The following is a 21,392-nucleotide window of genomic DNA, read 5'->3' as shown; positions in this document are numbered from 1 at the left end:
AGTACCTCTTAGACACTACAAAGACTTTCCATGTCCATCTCATAGCTGTAAAAGGGAAAAGTGAACTTGATAACCTTTTCCAAAAACTTTTTATTGCTACAAATTGTAGTTTCTAACCAGCAAAAATTGAAACCATTTCTGTTTCTCCTGGTATGACATAGTTTTGTTGTTTGTGTCTTGGACTTAAACAACTGGTTCAGCAAAATTTAGACAATAGCAAAATGGTATTAATAATCTTTCAGTTAAAAAATCAGGAGCATGAGGCAGAAAAAGGAAGACCCCTTCCATCAGAAAGGTTGGTCTGAATTCTCTTAGTATCATTGTCTTCAGAATTCAAGGACTGTAATTATCTAAAAGAAACACCTACCATATTCATTACTCTACTTTTTTAAGCTTTCCCCAAATGGAGGCTATGCATGGCAATGGAACTAGTCTTACCGAGTGACCAAAAAGGATTTTTCTGAATTTGTTACAATCCACCTGATTCTGGACCATGGTTCTCTGAGCTCTTCATACAAACACAGCTTTCATTTCACAGCTCTGGGAGCAATAGAGCATGCAGTACAATCATGGTGAAAAAAACAGGGCCTAATAAGGCCCAGAAAGCTTTCCAGTGACATCGGCACTACTTTTAGTCATGCTATTAGAGATCATTTTATTGTTGTGCATAATAAATACAGAAAAAATAGTGAAAATGTATGACTCAACTAATTAAAGCTAAGTAAACTAAGCTAGTCAGAGTTTAGCTTTTCAATGAGAAATGACAATAAGTAAATATAAAGAAAAACAAAAGGGATCTTTACTTTCCTATATTAATACAGGCCGAGAGAACCCCTTCTTATTAAAAGGGTTGATAACACCAGTTCTTAGCAATAAACATAAGGCACTTGTTTAGATTACAACATCACACTGCATTTTTCCAACTTGTTTATCTAACCCTGTTTTTCCCCCACAGTATCACTGGAAATTAACTGAATATGGATGGGATAAATGTGAAATGATCCAGTTGATATACTCAAGAGAGTACAGTACAATGTTTTAGGTGAACCCAGTCAAGGTCCTTTGACACCAGACAATGTATACACTATCAAGTAAACCTGAAAGAAAATAAAAGATTTATTCAATAGTTCCAGTAAAATTGTGTTGGAATACAATATACATGATAGGAATTTAGCTCCTCTTGGGTGGCATCTGCATTAGAGTTCTCAGTACTTCTGAGTGTTCAGCCTAAGACAATCTACATCGTTGAACATTGTCAAGACAAATAGACGGATTTCACTGTGATATACAGTAGAGTCTAAACAAATGCACACGTACACACCTACTATATGGCTGGTGCCTCCTCCAACACTGAATAGTGGCAGAGGCAGCACTAGTGTTTTTGTTTTTTTTTTTTTTTTAAACATACAATAAGAGCCTCAGTTGCCACTCATAAGAATTTTTTTAAGTTTACTTTTTTTTTTTTTGCCATCTGTTAAGATGTTCCTGAGACAGGGCCTGTTAAAGCAAAGCACTGGAGTTCAGACTGCAATTATCTTTGCATCACTAACCTGTTAGACTGGGATGTGGAATGCAGATCATGTACTATGAGATAAAAGGATTTGATCATCTGAAAATTCCCTTTAGCATATGAACTATCTATAACTAAAATACTACAAAAGTTCAATTTTATATACACTTAATTCATTTTACTTAAACTTAATTGCTCAGACCTTGCAAACATAAAGAGAATATTGAGCCTGAGGCTAGTTCTCAGTGTACAGGTTTGACGTATTTAAGGCTCATTTTCCCAATCAAAATAGTCGTGTTTAGTTTTCCTTTCAGATTATGAGTTACATTCATAGAACCTGCCACAATCCTAGCCCTCAGTGAAATCTGAACAAAGGAGCAGCATTCTACTTCATTCTGGAACTTCCCTGACACCATCATTTAGCCCGCTCTAAAAAGCTCCCATCTGTACTAGCTCTACAGTGCATTCCATTGCCTCTGGCTTGCAATCTCTGTTTCCACCTGTGTATTTCACAGAAGCCCAACTCGGATTAGTGGAAATATTCACACAACTGTTTTTCAAAACAATTTATTGCATCATATTTGGTACCTTATGTTTGACAACAAAAAAGAAATTACATTTGTAACTGCAGGAAAAAGAAGCTGGTCTGTTATTGAAAAAAAAAATCTTGGGCCCTTTAAAAATTACAAAGTCTTGGGCTTGCCTGAAACAACTGAGCAAGAAATATATTCTTAGAAATGAAGGGCTTCAAGTATTACAAACCTGTGACACTGTGGAAAAGTTCCAGAGGTATCTAAACTGCAGCACTTTTTTTCTGCATATCGTGAACAAGGCCTGCTGAGGTTTTTAGCTATTAGTCTCTTGATCAGTCATAGAATGGTAGTCAGGAGTTCTGCTCTTTAACTTCAAGCCATGGTAGATTTTCTTTTTTTTTTTTTTCACTCTCAGGTGAAAAATTCATGCTTGCTAATTAGTTGGTGCCACATCACAGTGCATTTGGTTCTTGCATTACAGTTTTAACAAGTTTGGCCAAACCAATGCTAAAAGTTTGCATTGTTATTTTAGTTCTTCAAGTTTTTGTTAAAATTGAGATTGTTCCAACTGGTTCCTTCGGTTAAAAACTGTGGTACAAGAACACCAAACTGATCGTGTACAGCAAATTTTGGAAACACAACACGCGTACTGAACACCTTCTAGGTTTCATATAATCTGCTTGGTAGCTATGTGTCCCAGTCTCTACAATGTCAAGCGTCTGTTGTAGATGGCTCTGTACATAGTGATTCACATTGCATACTTCCTATGGTCAAGAATCAACCCCGTAACAAAATCAGTCAGATGCTAAAGCCCCAACAACTCTTTGTGCTCAGTGAAAGAATCCAGTGCTAAAACAGCATTTATGCTGTCTGAGATATAGTAAAATCTCACAAGACAAATTTAAGGTAATATTTCTGCCACACACCTGCTATGTTAGCTGTAATAGCCTCCAGATTTTATATAAATTAGTTTAAAAACATGGGCAGGGAAGGTAGGATATGGAATTTTTTTAACCTCTCAATTTTAGCAGCTTTTAATTTTTAAGAAACTGAACCTATATCCTGTATTGTTAGGTATTTTATATATAGTTTTCAGCAGGATAAAAAACGTAAAAGACTATTTGAAGGCAAGAACATTTACTCCTCTCATTCTGTGTAAGTTAGAGCAATGCAGCAGGTGCGTGACAAAAATATTATACACTAGATATGGTCCAAAGTCATTCCATTTGCTGTTTAATGATGTTCAAATTTCATTGGCCAGTTCTTCAGTTTCTGCAGAACTATCTCCATTAACTGTGATCTTCATATCCTCTTCATATCCAGGGGGCATGAAAGCCAAAGCATAAGGGAAAAGCTTATGACAATTTGCTCTATAAGCTTCAGCAGCTTCTTTACAGTCTCCTAGGCTACCGTCACACAAGGCTTCCAATACCTCCATGCAAGTCTAAAAAAAAAGAAAAGGTCATGTTAGAATTCAGCACAAAACAGATCTTCTCATGAGACATTTCAACCATTTCCAAAATAAGAATAAAATATTCTTAAGGAAAACAAAAACATTTCCTCTTGCTTGTAAGTCCCATTTTTGATGCTGTTGTCTATTGGGGGGTAGGATGGGGGTTCTGAGAAAGGGTTTCTCTGTAGCCCTGGCTATCCTGGAACTCACTTTGTAGACAAGGCTTACTTCGAAGAACTAAGACATCCTCCTGCTTCTGGGATTAAAGCCATATTTTTTTTTTTTTTTTTTTGTTTTTTTTTTAAAGGGGTACTTTGAGCAAGTACACAACCTTATGAAATAACATTAACTCAGCATAGCTTGGCCCTATGCATAAATGTTAAACTTACAATGTCAATGCCAGTTTCTGCATACAGGATATTAACTTTCCTTCTTTTGAGGAAGCAATGAGCAAGCATGATAGCCCATGTTTAATCCCAGCACTTGTGAGGCAGAAGCAGGTGGACTTTTATAAGTTCAAGCCAGTGTGGTCTATGTTATACATAGTGAAGTCTATTCCAGCCAAGACTTCTTAACAAACAACAAAATATATTCCTGTTGTCATTAAACTCTGAATTCAAATCAAGGAATCTTGATGCTAGAGAGATGGCTCAGCAGTTGAGAGCACTTGTTGCTTTTTGCAGAGGCCTCAAGTTTGGTTCACAACCATCCCTAACTTGAGTGCATTCCTCACTGTCTGTCTTTTTTTTTTAAAGAACAGTGTTCTGTCTGTCTCTATGCCAGAAGAGAGCACCATGTGGGTGCTGGGGATTGAACCTAGGTATCCTGGAAGAACATCCAGTGCTCTTAACTGCTGAGCCATATCCCAGCCTGAATACATGTAATTTCATAACATATTTTTAAGTAATTTCAAGTTATATACATAAACTATTCTCTATATACCAACTAACCTGGCATACTTGTGCACAAGAACACAAACACACACACATATGCACATACAGCCCCTCAAAACTTTTAGTGAGAAGTAAAAGAGTAGTTAATTTCTCTTACAGAGATTATATATATATATATATATTATAAAATATGAATGAGTAGGCCTCCCTACCTGAAGGTTTCTGTTGGTGAGGGATCCATCAAGTGTTGTTGCCAGCTCTATTGCTCGTTTCTGACTAGAAGAATCTAAATAATATACCATTTTGGCAGCTAAATGGGAGGGAAAAGGGAGATGCCTTAGTTTAGGAACCTTGAACAGTCTTGGTATCTATTCATTCTGATTTAAAATAGAACATATGCTCAAGCAGTGCTACATGTTACAGCCATGGGAGAGACACTCTTATTAAAATAACACCCTAAAGAGGATTAAATTGCCTACAGTTAGAGAAAGGATTAAGAACCATAACAGATTTGCCCAATGGAACAGAATATTAGTTAAATCATACATAATCAAAAAACATGAAGCAATACAAATACTCTAATATTTGTCTTGGTGTTATGAGATTGTGAGCCATTTTCAAATGGTTCAGTAATTTCACATGGGAAAAGGCAATGAGAAAATAGCCAGGAGCTGAAAGGCCTAAGACGAAAGAAAGCTTGCATTCATCTTCCCACAATGACATACAAAGCTATAGGCTTTAGCGAGGTTTGCTTTGTTTGGTCTGAAACAAAGCTCACTGAGGCAGGCACAAGATCCATCTGCCTCTACCTCCAGAGTTCTGGGATTAATAGTGTGTGCCAACAATTTTATAAAAGCACAGTAATGAAGCCCAGACTTTGGTTCACCATGATTAACTCTTCTTGCCTCAAACTTTCTGAAATGTAAGATGGTTTTCAGGTGTTTAGCTTACCAAGTCTGATAAACACATAAGTATGAGAAATCAAAATCACTTTCAGTGAGCTTTATAATCACAATAATGGAAGCATGAGAAGAACACAAGCTCTACTCGCACAGCTTTATAATATACACAAGTTCACCCTGGGGTGGGTAGGTACTGGAGATAAAACCCACTTACTTCAGTTGTACTTGTAGGTGGGATGGCACATGCCTTTAGTCCCAGCACTTGGAGGCAGAAGCAGGCGGATGTTTGTGAATTAGAGGCTAGCCTTCTTTACACAGTGACTTTCAGATCAGGCAGGAGTACACAGTGAGACCTTATCCCCTCTCCCCCCCTCAAAAAAAAATCAGTTGTACTTATTTGTTTATAATGTTGACTCTAAATCAGTAGAAACAACATATCTTGTTTTATTGTAACAATTTAAATTTCACAAAAATTTAAAACAGAAGCAGCAACTAACTCTATGCTGCCTGTTTTCCTCCTACTAAAAAGTGTAGTACATATTGCCATTTTGAGCAAAGTAATATACTTTACCTTGACAGTGACTCATTAAAATGCTAAAGCTGTTCAAGAAGGCTACTGGAAGGACCAAATAAAGCAATTACCTGATAATCTATGTGGCAATGAATCAGAATTCCTTTTCAGAAAAGTTTCATTAAAATTCTTTGGATTTGTTGCTCCAAAAAGACGATTCATTTCTTGTTTTAATACTGTTCTAACTGTTTCAGGTAAGTCTTTACTTTCGCACACTGTTGAATAAATTAAAAAGACAACTCTTAGCAGCTAGATACTCTGATAAAGCTTATAATAGTTCATTGTCCTCTACACCCAAGGAGCCTTTACTAGATAAAGCAAAAATGAAATATAACCAACTTCACCAACCTTTATCTTCAGGAACTGTGGATAGAGCTATTCACTTTAAAACAAACTTGAAAGAGGGTGAGAAGTAACCTAAAAGATGCCTTAAGGAAAAGCTACTATGTGTCAAAGCTCAAAAATTATGTAATTGGTACTCAGTAAATTATACTTATTATTTTACTATACTTTTGAAAACAATAAGTAGATTTTCTTTCATGTCTTTAATCCCAGCACTCAGGAGGCAGAGGTAGGTTAGTTTAAAGTCAGCCTGGTTTACATACTGAGTTCTAGTCATGACAACGTGGAGAAAACTTGGCTCCCCAAAATAAATAAATAAATTTAAATAGATAAGGAAGGAAGGGAGGGAGGGAGGGAGGGAGGGAGGGAGGGAGAAAGGAAGGAAGGAAGGAAGGAAGGAAGGAGGTCCAGAGAGATGGCTTAGCAGGTAAAAGCACTTGTGGACCTGCTCTCAACTCCTGAACCTTGGATTAAAAAGCCAGATACAGTCAGGAACATCTGTAACCCTAACATTTCTATCCCAGATGGAAAGAAATGACTTGAAAACAGTGTGTATTCTAAGTTTCTAACACACACTGACAATGTATTGCTCTGATTGTCAAAATAACTGAAAAGCACATGATTGTTTTTCGTTTTTCAGGTGATTATTTTAAAGTAACAAAATTTACTTATAGATAGGTTGTAACTTAGCAGAAGCGTGTTTTGCCTACCAAGTGCTAGGACTAGGTTCAATTCCCACTACAGAAACAGAGAAAGAGAGCAAAATAAGATTCTCAAAAAACGTGAACCAAACAATTCTATACCAACACTACATAGCATTTCTGGCCTCTAAATTAAGATCACAAAATTTTTCTCTTATCTAACTGAATATGCAATAACTTTAAAATGGCCGACTTTAGATCAGATTCTTTTTAGTTTTATTTTTTAAAGTTTTAATTAGATTAGGCAGTGTCGGTGCATGCCTTTAGTCCCAGCACTTGGGAAGCGGAGGCAAGCAGACTTCTGTAAATTCGAGGCCAGGCTGGTCTACAGTATGAGTTACAGGACAGGCTCCAAAGCTACACAGAGGGACCCTGTCTCAGAAAACAAAAAAGACTTATTATTTAGTATGTATACAGTGTTATGTCTGCACGCCAGAAGAGGGCACCAGATAGATGGTTGTGAGCCACCATATAGTTGCTAGGAATTGAACTCAGGTCCTCTGGAAGAGCAGCAGTGAGTGCTCTTAACCTCTGAGTCATCTCTCCAGCCCTCAGATTTTTTTTTTTTTTTAAATATTTATTGCTTTTACTTATGTATGTGTATGCCATGTGTTTTTAGGTGTCACTGGAGGCCTAAAATTGGCACTGGTTAACCCAGAGCTGGAGTTAAGAGGTATTTGTCTAATGTGGGTCCTGTAAATCAAACTCAAGTTCTCTGAAGGACCAGCAAAATCTCTAACCCAAATGAGCAACCCTCCAATCCTACATTCAGTACCAGCTACTAATCAAATATGTCCAGTATGAAAATAAAAACCTACCAGAATTAAAGAGCCGAATCATGCATTCATGAAGCCAGGGATGACTAGAATCAATAGCAAATGCCCGCTTTACTGATTGTAGCATCAAAAGAAACTTTTCTATAAAAAGAAAAAACAGTAATTTGATAATTTGATAAAAAATAAGTTGTCCTTCCTGGAAGGGCCAAGGACCTTAGAAACACAAAAAGTGAATTTAGACTCAATCACATTCGAGCTGTAAACCTCTGAAGCAAACACTTTCCTTCCAATTGGCTACATGTCAGTTATGTTCATATGCCATTCTTTAAGTGGTTCCACAAAACAGAACTTACAAGGCATTCTGTGATACATGAACTAGTATCATAAAAAAAGAGAAAAAAATTTAAAAACATCTTGTTTCTATTTTCCTTTAATCAAAATAAAGACATGTTACATTCCTTAGAAAAACTCTCTCCTCTGTTTAATGACACACAATTCCCCTTTCCACCTGACTGTCCATCTCTGACTCCTCTGACAACTCTGGATGCATCTACCAAGACTATATTTTCTAATTGCTCTACACTATCCCTATTCCCACCTGCTTACCTTTCCCAAGTCTCAGCGGTGCCTCCACCTGTTAAACAGAAACTTACACTGAGTCTTCTTGATAGTCACCTCTTTGTTGAGACTTTCCTAATTTGGTATCTTTCAAATATCAAAGTATAAAACCCTAAGTTACTTTGAAATAATTTCTTTCCCATGGACCCAAAACAAAGAAAGCATTAAAATTCCTGCCATGCTCTTTAATCATCATCTATTAGACACCAGTGCAAGATGCTGAGGCACCTTTGAGATTAGAACACAGCCAAGAAGCCAATTCAACAGAGCCCTTCATTGTCCCTTTAGGCAGGGCAACTTCAGTGTATCTGGGGGTTCCACGTAGAAACACTTTTGGTTTTTAATTTACATTTTAGACAAGGATCTCACTATGTTTTGGCTGCCCTAGAACTCATGCACCTCCTGCTGAGATTACAAGAGCAGCTGCTACACTGCACTAAGAATTGTACGGACTGACTGATTTTGTGTGTGTTTGTGGAGGTCATTGAATTACAGGAGTCAGTTTTCTCCTTGCAAATGGTTTCTGGGGTTGGAACTCAAAATGTCCAGCATGGGGATATCTGGTGAACCATCACACTGGCCCTTTAAGATTAATTAAAAAAAAAAAAAAAAAATAACTGGGTTTGCCAAGATTGGTGGTACGCCCCTTTAAATCCAGCACTCAGGAGGCAAAAGCAAGTAGGCCAGCCATTGCTCATGGTGAAACCCTATCTCTCTGCCCCATCCCAAAAGGGGGGAGGGGGCTAAGTGTTTTTAAAAAATGGGAAAATTACCTATTTAATGAGCTTATTTTCAAAGTTTCAATTGTGAAAAATAGAAAATATAGTTAAGATAAATTTTAACTACTTAAAAAAAATCCATCAAGAAACAATTGTTATCTTTTGATCCATTTCCAACAGCTGGGCATGCTAACACACACCCACGATCCCAGACTCAAGAAGCGAAAGCAGGAGGATTGCTGACAAGTTAAAGTCAAGCCTGACCTACACATTGAGTTCCAGGCCATCCAGGAAACACAAGGACTTGTCTTAATAAACAATTAATACTAAGTTCTGCATCCTATTTCAAAATAAAAGTTATATTACAGTTTATCTGTATTGTCAATGCTCCTGCCTCAACTTCCCAGTAGCTAAGACTAGCTTTACAACAATTACTTATTTATGATAAGTAACAGCCTTAGACTGTTCTTACTAATAATCAGTTTCTTTTTTACTTCAATTAACACTACCACAATAAACTTTCCAATGAATTACCCAAATTACATAAACCCAATACTATGAAACTGTATGTGTGTACGTACGTAAAAATGTACGTGTGTGTGTGTGTGTGTGTGTGTGTGTGTGTGTGTGTGTGTGTGTGTGTGTGTGTGTGTGTGTACACACGAGCATTCTAAATATGAAAGACAAGGCCATTCTTCTGGCCCCTCCAAAAAATGCAAACACCCAACACTGTTCACATGTTCTAGTGTTCTTAATGGACACTTACTCTTTCACAATCATGAAAACTAAAGATCCAGTTCAGAGACTAGTTTCCATTTATGGTAACAGCTAAAAGTTATTTGAAGCTCAACTGTAGCACCCACTATTCTTTAATTTTTTTTTTCTTTTTCTTTTTTTCTGAGACAGGGTTTCTCTGAGCAACCTTAGCTGTCCTGGAACTCACTCTGTAGACCAGGCTGGCCTCTAATTCACAGAGCTCCACCTGCCTCTGCCTCCAAAATGCTGGGAAACATTAATTATATATATATATAATTTATATTAAGTATTTTTATTCATAAAATCCTAAATAATCACACATGAGGTGATTATTATTGCTAACTTAATCCTGGGTATGTATGTACTGTTGGGCTTTGTGTTCTCTAAGAAATCAAACAGTATCACTGTTATTTTCCCACAACATTCTGTACATAGCATGCATTTCTACCAGAAATCTATATTGGCATCTGCCAAGAAATGCAACAGTGGTGGGTGACACTAACCCTAAAACCTGATCAGTTTGATCAGGGCCACTGTAACCTAATACCTACCTTTCCTAAAGTAAATCTCAAAGGCAAAAAGATGAGTTTCTATCTTGTTCTTCACCAAATTCTTCAACGGTGTTAAAAACTTAATAGCTTCTTCCAATGGAGTCTCAACCTAACAAAATAAAAGACATTATACAAAAGGAACTAAGATTCCCAGAAATACACTGTCAAATTTTAACCTTTTATAATCTATAAAAAGACAACTATAGAATTCTTAAATGATTTTTTAAAAATCTTATTATTCTTAAGCATACTGGTGTTGTCTGCATGTGTGCCTATACATCACAAGCATGCAGTGCCCTGAGAGGCCAGAAGAGTATGGGATATCCTAGGAGTGGAGTTCAGACTGCTGTAAGCCATGAAATGGATACTAGTGTTCTATAAAAACAGCTTTTAAAAAACTGACTATGTGCTGGAGAGATGGCTCAGTAGTTCAGAGCAATTGCTATTCTTGCAGAAGACCCAGGTTTGGTTTCCAGCACTCACATGAGAACTAACAATCATACATTAACTCCAGTTCTAGGGAATCCAACACTGTCTTCTTACCTCTGCTGACACCAGGCACTCCTGTGGTACACAGACACACACACACAAGAAAAATACACATACACATAAAATAAAGTAAATCTAAAAGAAATGATTTATTCTTGTAAAAAGAACACTACAGTTTGATGGCCCTTGCAAAGTATATAAACAGAAATACCAGTAGTATATGAAGAATTTATGCTAAATTAGAGAAACAATTTAAACATTTTTGTTGCTATGCTGAGAGACAGAAAGATAAACTCCTATACAGTATGTCTCTATCTCATGAAGATTAGATTTCAGGCAATTTGTAATTTAAAGATCATATGCTGGGCATGGGTGGCTCATGCTTGTAATCCTAGCACTTGAGTTTTAGGAAGGAAGATTGCCACCAGCTTGAGGGTAGCCTGGGCTAAAGATTTATCTTTAGCTGACTGAGTACCAAACTTATTAACTAAACCTATAGCACTTTCCATTTCTCCATGGATAGAATTACTGAAGATTTAATGGTTTTGTTCTGTGTCATACATATGCTATCTTGAGTTAACACTAACACACACACACACACATACAAACACACACCACTTCAGGCTATTTGGCATCGACTTTTAAAATAGTCTTCAAGTTGCAACTACTAATTATGAAGGCTTGATGTAAACTGACCTTGCCACTATCAGATAAGTGTGAATGCTACTGGATAAGGGCATTTTTGAAATACTTAATTAGGAAAAGAGGTGTCTTTATGTTCCTAGCAGATGAAATCAGGGGGGAAAAATAAATGGGAGGGGCTCCTTCTATGTTCTCAAACTGCACCCAGAAACACTTAGTTCTGAAAATCTACAGCCCTAGCTACTAATAATCATTAAACCATATTGTGACACCTGGCACAGAAACAACACTGCAGCTCAGACTCAGGAAAACCTTCTAAAGGAGGCCTGGCATAGCAGTTCCGCTTTGCAGAGAGCTCAGAAAACAATGTTCTGTCCTAGTAATTACATACTTTAAACATGCCAATATTCCCATATGATCATCAAACCAAATTGCTTTCTTACACCACTATTGCTATGCCTAAGGGAAGGTACTAAATACTTGTCCTGTATAATTCTACATGTATTCTCCCAACTGTTCATTTCATATCCTAATTCTTACATAAGGCAGTGAAGAAAATGATTTCAGATTTCAAATGATTAGTGATGCTAAAATGCATTTATTCTATCCATTTAGCACAATGCATTACACAAACATTACCTCCATGGGATAGAATTCCTGTGGTCAAAAGGAAGACAGGTTACTAACCAAAATAACTCATGTGGTAATAATTATTAAGTATCAATAATTGGGCACAATGGTTAAAATCCATAAAATAGAGACTATTTTGTTGTTGTTGGAGACAGGGTTTCTCTGTAGCTTTGGAGCCAGTACTAGAACTTGCTCTGTAGACCAGGCTGGCCTTGAACTCAGAGAGATCTGCCTGCCTCTGCCTCCTGAGTCAACAACCCAGCCAAAGTTTGGTTTTTAAAAAACACTTTCAAAGCAATTTTTTTCAGACATGGTAACTTAGGTGAGCCTGACTTCCACAAGTTGTCCTCTAATCTCTACAAGCACAGCCACACACAAACATACACACATGTCTGCACAAAACACATAAATAAATAAATAAATAAATAAATAAATAAATAAATAAATAAATAAATAAGATTAAAATACCAAAGTCTGCCATGGCACTCAGACACTTGTGCTAGGCACAACTATGAAATACCTTGGCCAATTTCTCTGGGATAAGTTCTTCTTTGGGGCCTCCAATTTCTTCATCATCATCGTCCTTTTTCTTTTTCTGATTTCTCTGCTGCTTTTCTTTCTCTGCATTTTTTTTCTCTTCTTCTATCTGAGCTTTCTTTTGCGCTCTTCTTTGTTTATTACGTAGTTTCTTTAACTCTTTGTCAGACATGTTTGCTGTAGGAAGTGTTAATAGAATTATAAACATTAACAAAATAAGTCACTGTAACTACCTCAGAAACTTTCAAAATTTACTGGTGTGTGGTGGTTTGAATAAGAATAACACCCACAGGCACACATATTTGAATGCTTAGTCATCAGAGTGGCACATCTGAGAAAGATTAGGATGTAAGGCATTATTGAAGGAAGTGTATTACTAGGGATAGGTTATGAGTATTCAAAAGCCCATGACAGGACTAGCTTCTCTTTCTTTGGCTGATACCTAAATGAACAGGATATAGTTTTCAACTACTTCACTACCATACCTGCCATCATAATGATAATAGCAAGCAAGCTCTCTTAAATGTTTCTTTTATAATAGTTAATCTTGATCACGGTATCTCTTCACAGCAATAAAACAATGATTATGACAAGCTGCATTATCGCCCCTGAAACAGAAGTGGGCATAGGAACTAACCTCTGATCATTTGCTGGAGTAGCAAGTTTTCTTAACTACTGAGTTATCTCACCAGGCTCTAATTTTTACCCCCTAAGGCTTTAGTTATTTAACTAAATATTTAAGGGGTGAGGGGCATGTAATTGCAATAACTACAAAGGTCAAGAGACAATGTCAGACATCCTAGAGTCAGAGACATGGGCAATTGTAGGCCACCCAACATGGGTGGAAGGAGCCAAACTTGGGTCTTCTACAAGTACTGGATCTTAACCACTCCTTGCTCTTAATTTTTTTTTTTATTCATTTTAAGCCAACTTTATTTTGTGTATGGCAATATTGTCTACATATTAAACAACAATGTAGCCATGAAGTAGTGGCACACACCTTTAATTCCAATATTCGAGAGGCGGAGGCAAAAGGATCTCTATGAATTCGAGGCTAGCCTGGTTTACAGAGCAAGTTACACAGAGAAACCCTTTCAGGAGGGGGAAAAAAGAGAAAAACAACACCCCCCACCAAAACAAACAAACAAAATCATACTGTGATAGAGTGATCCTACATTTTTGTTTTTAAAGCAGAGAGCAATGGCACATATCTGTATCCCAAGCACTTGGAAGTTAGAAGAAGCAGGCAATCTCAGTAAATTCAAGACTAGCCTGTTCTAAACAGTGAGCCAGGCTAGCAAGGGCTATGTAGTGAGACCCTATATAAAGAAAAAAAAGGAAAAAGACAAAAAGGAAAATAGAAAGGGGTGAAGAGAAAAAGGGAAAAAGAAAAAAAAAAAAAAAAAAGACCTTGAGAAAGGGCAAGTTTAAGAGAACATGGTGGGACGTATCAATAGTGCTACAAAACATATCAAATAAACTAAGTGACCTAGCTATCTAAAGTGATTTTCTAATCCAAGTATTGAGTGTAACACCTGTTTCTTCTTGCTGTAATAGAAAATGCAAGAGAAACAATCTAAAGAAGTACCGGGGCTGAAACAAGCGAAAGGTTGGACACTAAAATCCAGAACTCAGAAAGATAGTGCCTAGAGTAACATTAACCCTGAAGAAAACAACAAAAAGGAGACGCTAAATACAGTAAAGGTATGTGTGGACTCCTAACAATAAAATTCACAGAAAGAGCCACTATATTCTTAATAGAATTGTATATGCAGAATCACATCAAATTTGGATTGAAAAAGCAAAGAAAACATGTAAAAATTAAGAGACATTTAGGTGTTCTCTCTCTCTCTCTCTCTCTCTGTTTTGCTTTTTGGAGACAGGATTTCCCTGTGTAGCTTTGGTAGTCCTGGAACTTGCTCTGTATAACAGGCTGGCCTCGAACACTCAAGGGTGACAGGCAACGTCCTTGTACATATATGATTTTCTTATTGGTTGATGAATAAAACGATGTTAGCTGATAAGGCAAAAAAAATAAACAGGACTAGGAGACAAGGTGAATTTTGGGAAAGGTAGGCAGAAACAGTCGACATGTAAGGACTGGGAAGAAAGAACACACCAGGTGCTCTCCGGTAAGATAAGACCATGTGGAAATACATAGATTAGTAGAAATGGGTTAATAAGTAAGACAAAGCTATCCAATAAGAAGCCCCAGTCATCAGCCAACAGACTTATAATTAATATAGCATCCGTGAGCTTATTTGGGGCTGAAGCTGCTGTAGGACCAACCTGGCAGGAAAGGAAAACCAGCAACGCAAGAGATTTGACTGTGTCTATCTCCTGAGTGCTGGGATTAAAGACGTGTGCCACCAGTGACCAGCTAGACTCTCATATTTTTACTAGCAGAAGAAAGATGATGAAACTACTCAGTTGCAAATAAATGCTCTTTATTTGGCCTTTTTATTTCTCTCCAATTTCCTTTTGCAGTCTAGAACGGATTATTTAGTGAGTTCCAGAATAACCTGGGCTACTAAGTAAGACCCTATCTCAAAAAAACTAAAAACAATAAAAATTATGTTGACGGGGTAAACTTTTCCCTTTGTCTACAGTCCCCTCTCCAAAAATAACACTATTTAAAAGTTCATCAAAAATTAATCATCATGCAAGGCACTATAGGTAATCCAAAGATAATTTAAACCATGTGAATGGGTTTTATGCAAATACTACATTGTTTTATGTAAGGGGTTTTAAATCTCAAGAACACAGTAGCTAAAGAGGGTCTTAAAATAATCCTATGATATGGACAGATCACTATATTAGAAAACTAAGGATTTGGAGATGTAGGGCCAAGTGGATTTTTGAAGAGACAATGAAAGTCAAAGCAAGGATTTAGGCCTACTTCAGGCTGACTCCAAAACTTTAAGATTTTCAATGGTGCTATATATACAAGCCATATATAATAAATACTATGCTAAAATGAGCACATTTTCTAGGCAGCAGGGAAGATACTCAGTACTTTCAATTTTATGTGTAAAGCTCTCATAACTAACTAGTATCAAAGTCAGATCACTATGTCGATTTGACAAATGGACTGTATTTTTTTTTTTTAAAAAAAAAACTATACTGCAAGGCCTCACATGTGCTAAAAGAACCAACTGAGCTACTTTTCCAACATTTGCCTCTTCTAACAGAGTTTGTTGCACCAACAGGCCCATGGAGAGTGGCACTATTAGGAAGTGTGGCCTTATTGGAGGAATTGTGTCACTGGGGATGGGCTTTGAGATCTCAGAAGTTCAAGGGAAGCCTAGTGGCTCACTGACTCTTCCTGCTGGCTGGGGAACCAGATGTAGAACTCTCAGCTCCTTATCCAGCACCATGGTTCCTGACTCAACAATAAAGGACTAAACCTTTGAACTACAAAGCCAACCCCAATTAAATATTTTACTTTATAAGATGAGTTACCTTGGTCATGATGATTCTTCACACCAAAGTAAACCTTAACTAAGTCACTATGTACCCGAGGCTATCCTACAAACTAGCCTTGAAGTCCAAATTCTCTTATATCTGTCTCCATGCCTGACTGTGGTCATATATCTGCTATTATCTTAAAAGGACTCACATTAGTTCAATATAGTAAAGTTGTCATAAGTTAAAAAAACATATATATTTATCATATATGAAAGACCACTTTTACTTTGAGATTATTTCTCAAATAACTGTTTAGGGATGGCTTCTCCCTAGAAATCTTGATACCTCACTAAAGAATGGTAAAGTGAAAATGAATCACAGCAATTTTTCTAATCTTCTTTTAAAACTTATTTTTTCAATGAACTGTGGTGTCACATGCCTTTAATCCCAGCACGGTCTACAGAATAAGTTCTAAGACAGCCAGGACTGTTACAGACAAAACCCTGTCCTGAAAACAAAACCAAACAATCGTATTTTTTCATCATAGGTTCTCATTCTATGCCGCAGACTGACCTTGAACTCACCTCTACCTTCCTGAGTTCTTGGATTGTCGGGGTGAGTTATCTTCTCTGCTGAATTTTTGTAGTTTAACTCTATACTAGATTCTAATGTTCAAGCACAATGCATCTTTTATGGGATTAATTACAAACTGCTACTAAAAAAGCAATGACTAGAGCAAGTGAGGTAGTTCAGTGGGTAAGGGAACTTGCTGCCAAGTATTACAACCTAGGTTAGATTTTTAGAACTCACATGATGGAAAGACAGAACCCATTCACAGACAAATGCATACACCAAATAAATGTAACAATTTTTCTTTCTAAGGAGTATCAAGTTAGAGTCAACACTAAGTAATGTAGAATTTCCACACTAATTATATGGTTAACAATCACAGTATTATTGTTAGCTGAGTAAATCTGACATTAAATGTGAAAATTAGGTGATTCAAGCTTGTTAGGTAAAAACATCTAATCACAAATTAAATCCCTGGCTGGGAAAGTAGATCAATAATAGAATGCCTATTAAGGAAAAGGCACTGGATTGGATCCTTAGACACCCACCAAATGCTCAAACAAAACTCTCAAAACAAAAACAAAATCAAACACCAAATTAAGTCTAACTTATTTTGGAAGTGTAAGTGGTGTTAACCTATATTGCTTAAACAAATTGTCAAAACACCCATCATTTTCTATTCTTGGATAACAACCTCCCACCAAGACACTCAATAAAATCTCTGGGGGCAGGGCAACTACATTATTCCTGAATGTAAGTATCTATAAACACAAAGAGTAAATAATGATAAATCTCTAATGTTATACCTGTATCAGCCTCGTGTTCTTTATTCTCATCTGTAAGAGGGTTGTCATGAAGCTTCAAATAGATCTCAATAGCAATTCTGGCTGCTTTGAAGTAAAATGGATGCTGCCGAAGTACATCTTCTAGTTTTAACAAGTCCACATATGATCTAAGGGTGATCTTCCTCATACAGTATGTATGAAAGTCAAACTGGTCATCGGTGATTTCTATAAAATGCTAACAGAATTATCTTTTTATTATCACAGTGGAGTATAGCATTGTCTAAAAAAAAAAAAAACAATAGAAGCAAAACAGTGGGATTGCTTGTTTCACTAGCATGAAAAATAAAAACATAAAAAATTATAATCATTTGATATATTTGGAACATAAAGTAAAAACTACAGTTGGCAGGGGTTGGAAAAATGGTTCAGTGGTTAAGAGTACTGGCTGCTCTTGCAGAGAACCCACGTTCAATTCCCAACATCCACATGGCAGCTCACAACTCTCTGTGTACCCTGTTTCATAGGACCCAACATACTCCCAGAGACATAAATGCAAACACCAATGAACATAAAACTAAAAATAAATAAGTAAATAAACAAATCATTAAAAACTAGAGTTGGCGTCCACCTAGCAAAGAACTATTTAAGTGAAAGGGGATAAATAATAACGCTTCAACTATGCTCATATATATTTCCTTCTTCAGTCCTACTTAAGTAAAACTTCTGACAAACTACCCACCAACTGGTATATATGACACTGCTATATAGTTGGCACATATACTACAGAGATTTTTTTTTTGAGGCTCTAAATCTGAACTGCATGTAGCATGCACTTTTAAGTAAATGAAAAATTAAGTAGCCAATAAGTCAAGAAATCAGCAACCTCATAGTTCAACCAAGAAAGATATGCTACACTTGATATTACAAGTATCAACTTAATAACAGAACCTATGTTTATCCGTAAAACCCCCCTCCCCCCCACAGCCCATCACTAGTTATAGAAATATATTTATAGTGAAGACTACCAAAAACAATGATTTTCATCTGGGAGGTAGTGGTGATGTTCAGACAGGGTAAATGATTTATTTATTTATTATGTATTCAGTGTTCTGCCTGCATCTATTCTTGCAAGCAAGAAGAGGGCACCAGATCTTATTACAGGTGATTATGATCCATCAGGTGGTTGCCAGGAATTGAAGTTAGGACCTCTCAAGACCAACCAGTGTTCTTCTGAGCCATCTCTCCAGCCCCAAACAGGGTCTTACATAGCCCAAGTTGACCTCAAAGAAACAGTGGTAATAGGCCTTGAACTCCAGAACTTCCTGCCTCTATTCTCAACTACTGGAATTACAAGAACACATTAGTATACCTGGGCTGAAAAATTATTTTATAAGAAAATTATTACTTGCACTGCAAATAGAAAGACATAGAAAGACAGCAAAAAAGCTTCAAAGCTCAAATCTTTATTAAGTGTAGACAGCATGAATTAAACCACAATGAAAAAAACTTGGAAATTAATTTGCTTTTATGTATTAGGAAGTAAGCAGCTGCAATTCAAAAGTTAGAACTGTATTAAAAACATCATCAGGACACAAAGGTTTCCTCAAGTCTTCGAAAAGGATTTTTAAAGGAATAAAAGATAACAGAAGATATTTTCATTTTTTAAACTTGAATATGGTTATTACTCATTCTAAAATCACACACTGTGAATTATAAAGGAGGGAGGTGGGGGGGGGGAGATATGATAGCTTTCCCAAAGGCTTCAAGATCTAACCAAACAAAATTAGAAGTTCACATATGTTAGATACTTACTCTCTCAATTTCATGACATTTCTTAAGTGCTTCACCAAATTTGTTCATTGCTTTGTATGCCTGGGCACACTCCGTCTGGAACCACATGCACTGCATCTCATTCAGGTTCTCTACTGCTGATGTTCCTTCCTAATGAAAATCACACAGTGATTCCAGACAATCCCCACCAATTACATTACAGTATCGTAAGATTTAAAAAAGAATAATGGTCAAATCATCACATTTCTGAAATAATTTTTTGAGACAGGGTTTCTCTGTACAACAGTATTGGATGTCCTGGAACTTGCTCTGTAGACCAGAATGGTCTCAAATTCAGAGATCTGCCTGCCTCTGTCTCTGGAGTACCAAGATTAAAGGTGTGTGCCATCACCGCCTAGCTTAAATTCTCTTTCTAAGCACTAAAGATAATAATCTTACAAATGACTCCACAAAAGGTTTATAATAACTGGATGGCAGGGATTAACATACTAAATACTAGCATATGACAGAGAAGTAATAACTAATTCCCTTAACTCTTAAAACATTCTTCTCAACATTAATCATTACAAGCCAGTTTTGGTTTTTTGGCTTTTTTGTTTTGTTTTGTTTGTTTGTTTTTTATTTTGTTTTGTTTTCTGAGGGGGGGTTCTTTGTTGTTTTTGTTTTGACTTTTTGAGTTTTTCTGTGTAACCTTGGCTCTCCTAGAACTCACTCTGTAAAGTGACTGGCCTTGAACAAAGAGATCTGTCTCCTAGTGCTGGGACTAATGGCATGTGCCACCACAATCACCTACAAATTAGTTTTGAAAACCATTGTCCAACAATATAAAAAAATATCTAATGTTGACTATTCTTTCTCTAATACAGTAATTTAATATCTGGACAATTGCGATACTAACAACAAACTTTAGGGGCTGGAAAAATGGCTCAATGATTAAGAAAACTGGGTGCTCTTCCAGAAGATTCAGGTTCAACTTTCAGCACTGACGTAGCTGCTCACGACTGTCTTAACCTTAGTTAAAGGAAACATAATGCTTGAGTCTGGCCTCAGTGGGCAGCAGGCATGCACAGGTTTCACAGACACACATGAAGGTAAAGTATCTATACACATAAAAAGAACTAACTTTGAAAGAGAAAGGTATGAGTACAAAGTCAACCATGCCCTATTTATACTCTAGAACATTAGCCATACAAACCCTTGTAAACTTGGAGCACATTTCTTCAGCCTCTTTAATCAGATTGGCTTTTAACATGTATTTTGCACACTTGGAATTAATAAATCTGTCTGCTGTGTCCAGGGCCTGGGCTTCATCCATCCACCTGGCAGCTTCTTTAATATTCCCAGCATGCTTGAAGGTACAAAAACAAAATTAATCAGTAAATATGATAATTTTACTATGTTAAATAACTTACAACCTATAAATAACTAAAAAAAAACAAATGAAAGAAAATGTATTCTCCTGACTCAAGACCTGAATTTGGGTCCCAGCACCCACGTAAGAAAGCCAGTTGAAGTAGCTTGAGTCTTTCATCCTATTACTGGGAAAGGTTAAAACAGGAATATTCCCAGAACCCACCATCAAGTTGCCGAACAGTCAAAGGTCAGACAGCTATTAATGGACATTCCCCATTATCCTATTTACAATTAATTTATCTAGCACATCTGGTAAAGATGTAAAACTTGGCTTTAAAACATTTGAGGTAGAAAACAAGATGGCTACTCAACAGTTAAAGAGAAACTGCTACTAAGCCTGATGAACCTGTTCAAATGTTTCTAACCATACGGTAGAAAGAAAATTAAGTTCTTCTCTGACTTACATGCACATGCTATATATAGAACACATGCTGCCTCCATTAAAATAAATAAATGTAAGTTTACAAATATTTTCAAAGTTCTGGAACACAGGTGGTACACACTGGTAATACCAACACTTATGAGGTTGAATCAGAAGTCCTACTTTCAAAGCCAGCCTAGATTACAAAGACCATGCCTCAAATAAAATACAGCAATAAACAAAATATGCAGATGGCGGCAACTTGGTATTAATATCTATATAGTGCATATAAAGCTCTGCATTCAAAACACAGTACAAGAGTGGCATAAAGTACTTTGAAATACTATTAAATTCCATTATTTTCTTACTAAATAAATTACAGTAACTCCTTTAAAAGGCCTTATTACTGGATATACTGGCAAATAAGATAGAGAAGAGGCA

The 21,392-nt window shown here is 36.6% G+C and overlaps 1 protein-coding gene across 1 annotated transcript in view; it reads right to left on the bottom strand.

Annotated features, from left to right (window-relative positions):
- Positions 1 to 1,092: 1,092 nt before the first annotated feature.
- Naa15 (N-alpha-acetyltransferase 15, NatA auxiliary subunit) overlaps positions 1,093 to 21,392 on the bottom strand; it is a 64,292-nt gene continuing 43,992 nt past the window's right edge. The window contains exons 12-20 of the mRNA XM_051176896.1: positions 20,373 to 20,525; positions 19,199 to 19,327; positions 17,408 to 17,621; positions 12,607 to 12,800; positions 10,326 to 10,434; positions 7,724 to 7,822; positions 5,934 to 6,077; positions 4,602 to 4,699; positions 1,093 to 3,487 (exon numbers count right to left, since the gene is read on the bottom strand). Coding sequence (XP_051032853.1) covers positions 3,287 to 3,487; positions 4,602 to 4,699; positions 5,934 to 6,077; positions 7,724 to 7,822; positions 10,326 to 10,434; positions 12,607 to 12,800; positions 17,408 to 17,621; positions 19,199 to 19,327; positions 20,373 to 20,525 — 1,341 coding nt within the window. The 3' untranslated portion in view covers positions 1,093 to 3,286. The remainder of the gene's footprint in view (positions 3,488 to 4,601; positions 4,700 to 5,933; positions 6,078 to 7,723; positions 7,823 to 10,325; positions 10,435 to 12,606; positions 12,801 to 17,407; positions 17,622 to 19,198; positions 19,328 to 20,372; positions 20,526 to 21,392) is intronic.

Source organism: Phodopus roborovskii, unplaced genomic scaffold (genome assembly GCF_943737965.1).
Source record: "Phodopus roborovskii unplaced genomic scaffold, PHOROB, whole genome shotgun sequence".
Classification (NCBI taxonomy): domain Eukaryota; kingdom Metazoa; phylum Chordata; class Mammalia; order Rodentia; family Cricetidae; genus Phodopus; species Phodopus roborovskii.
This window is presented reverse-complemented; position numbering and strand designations above follow the sequence as displayed.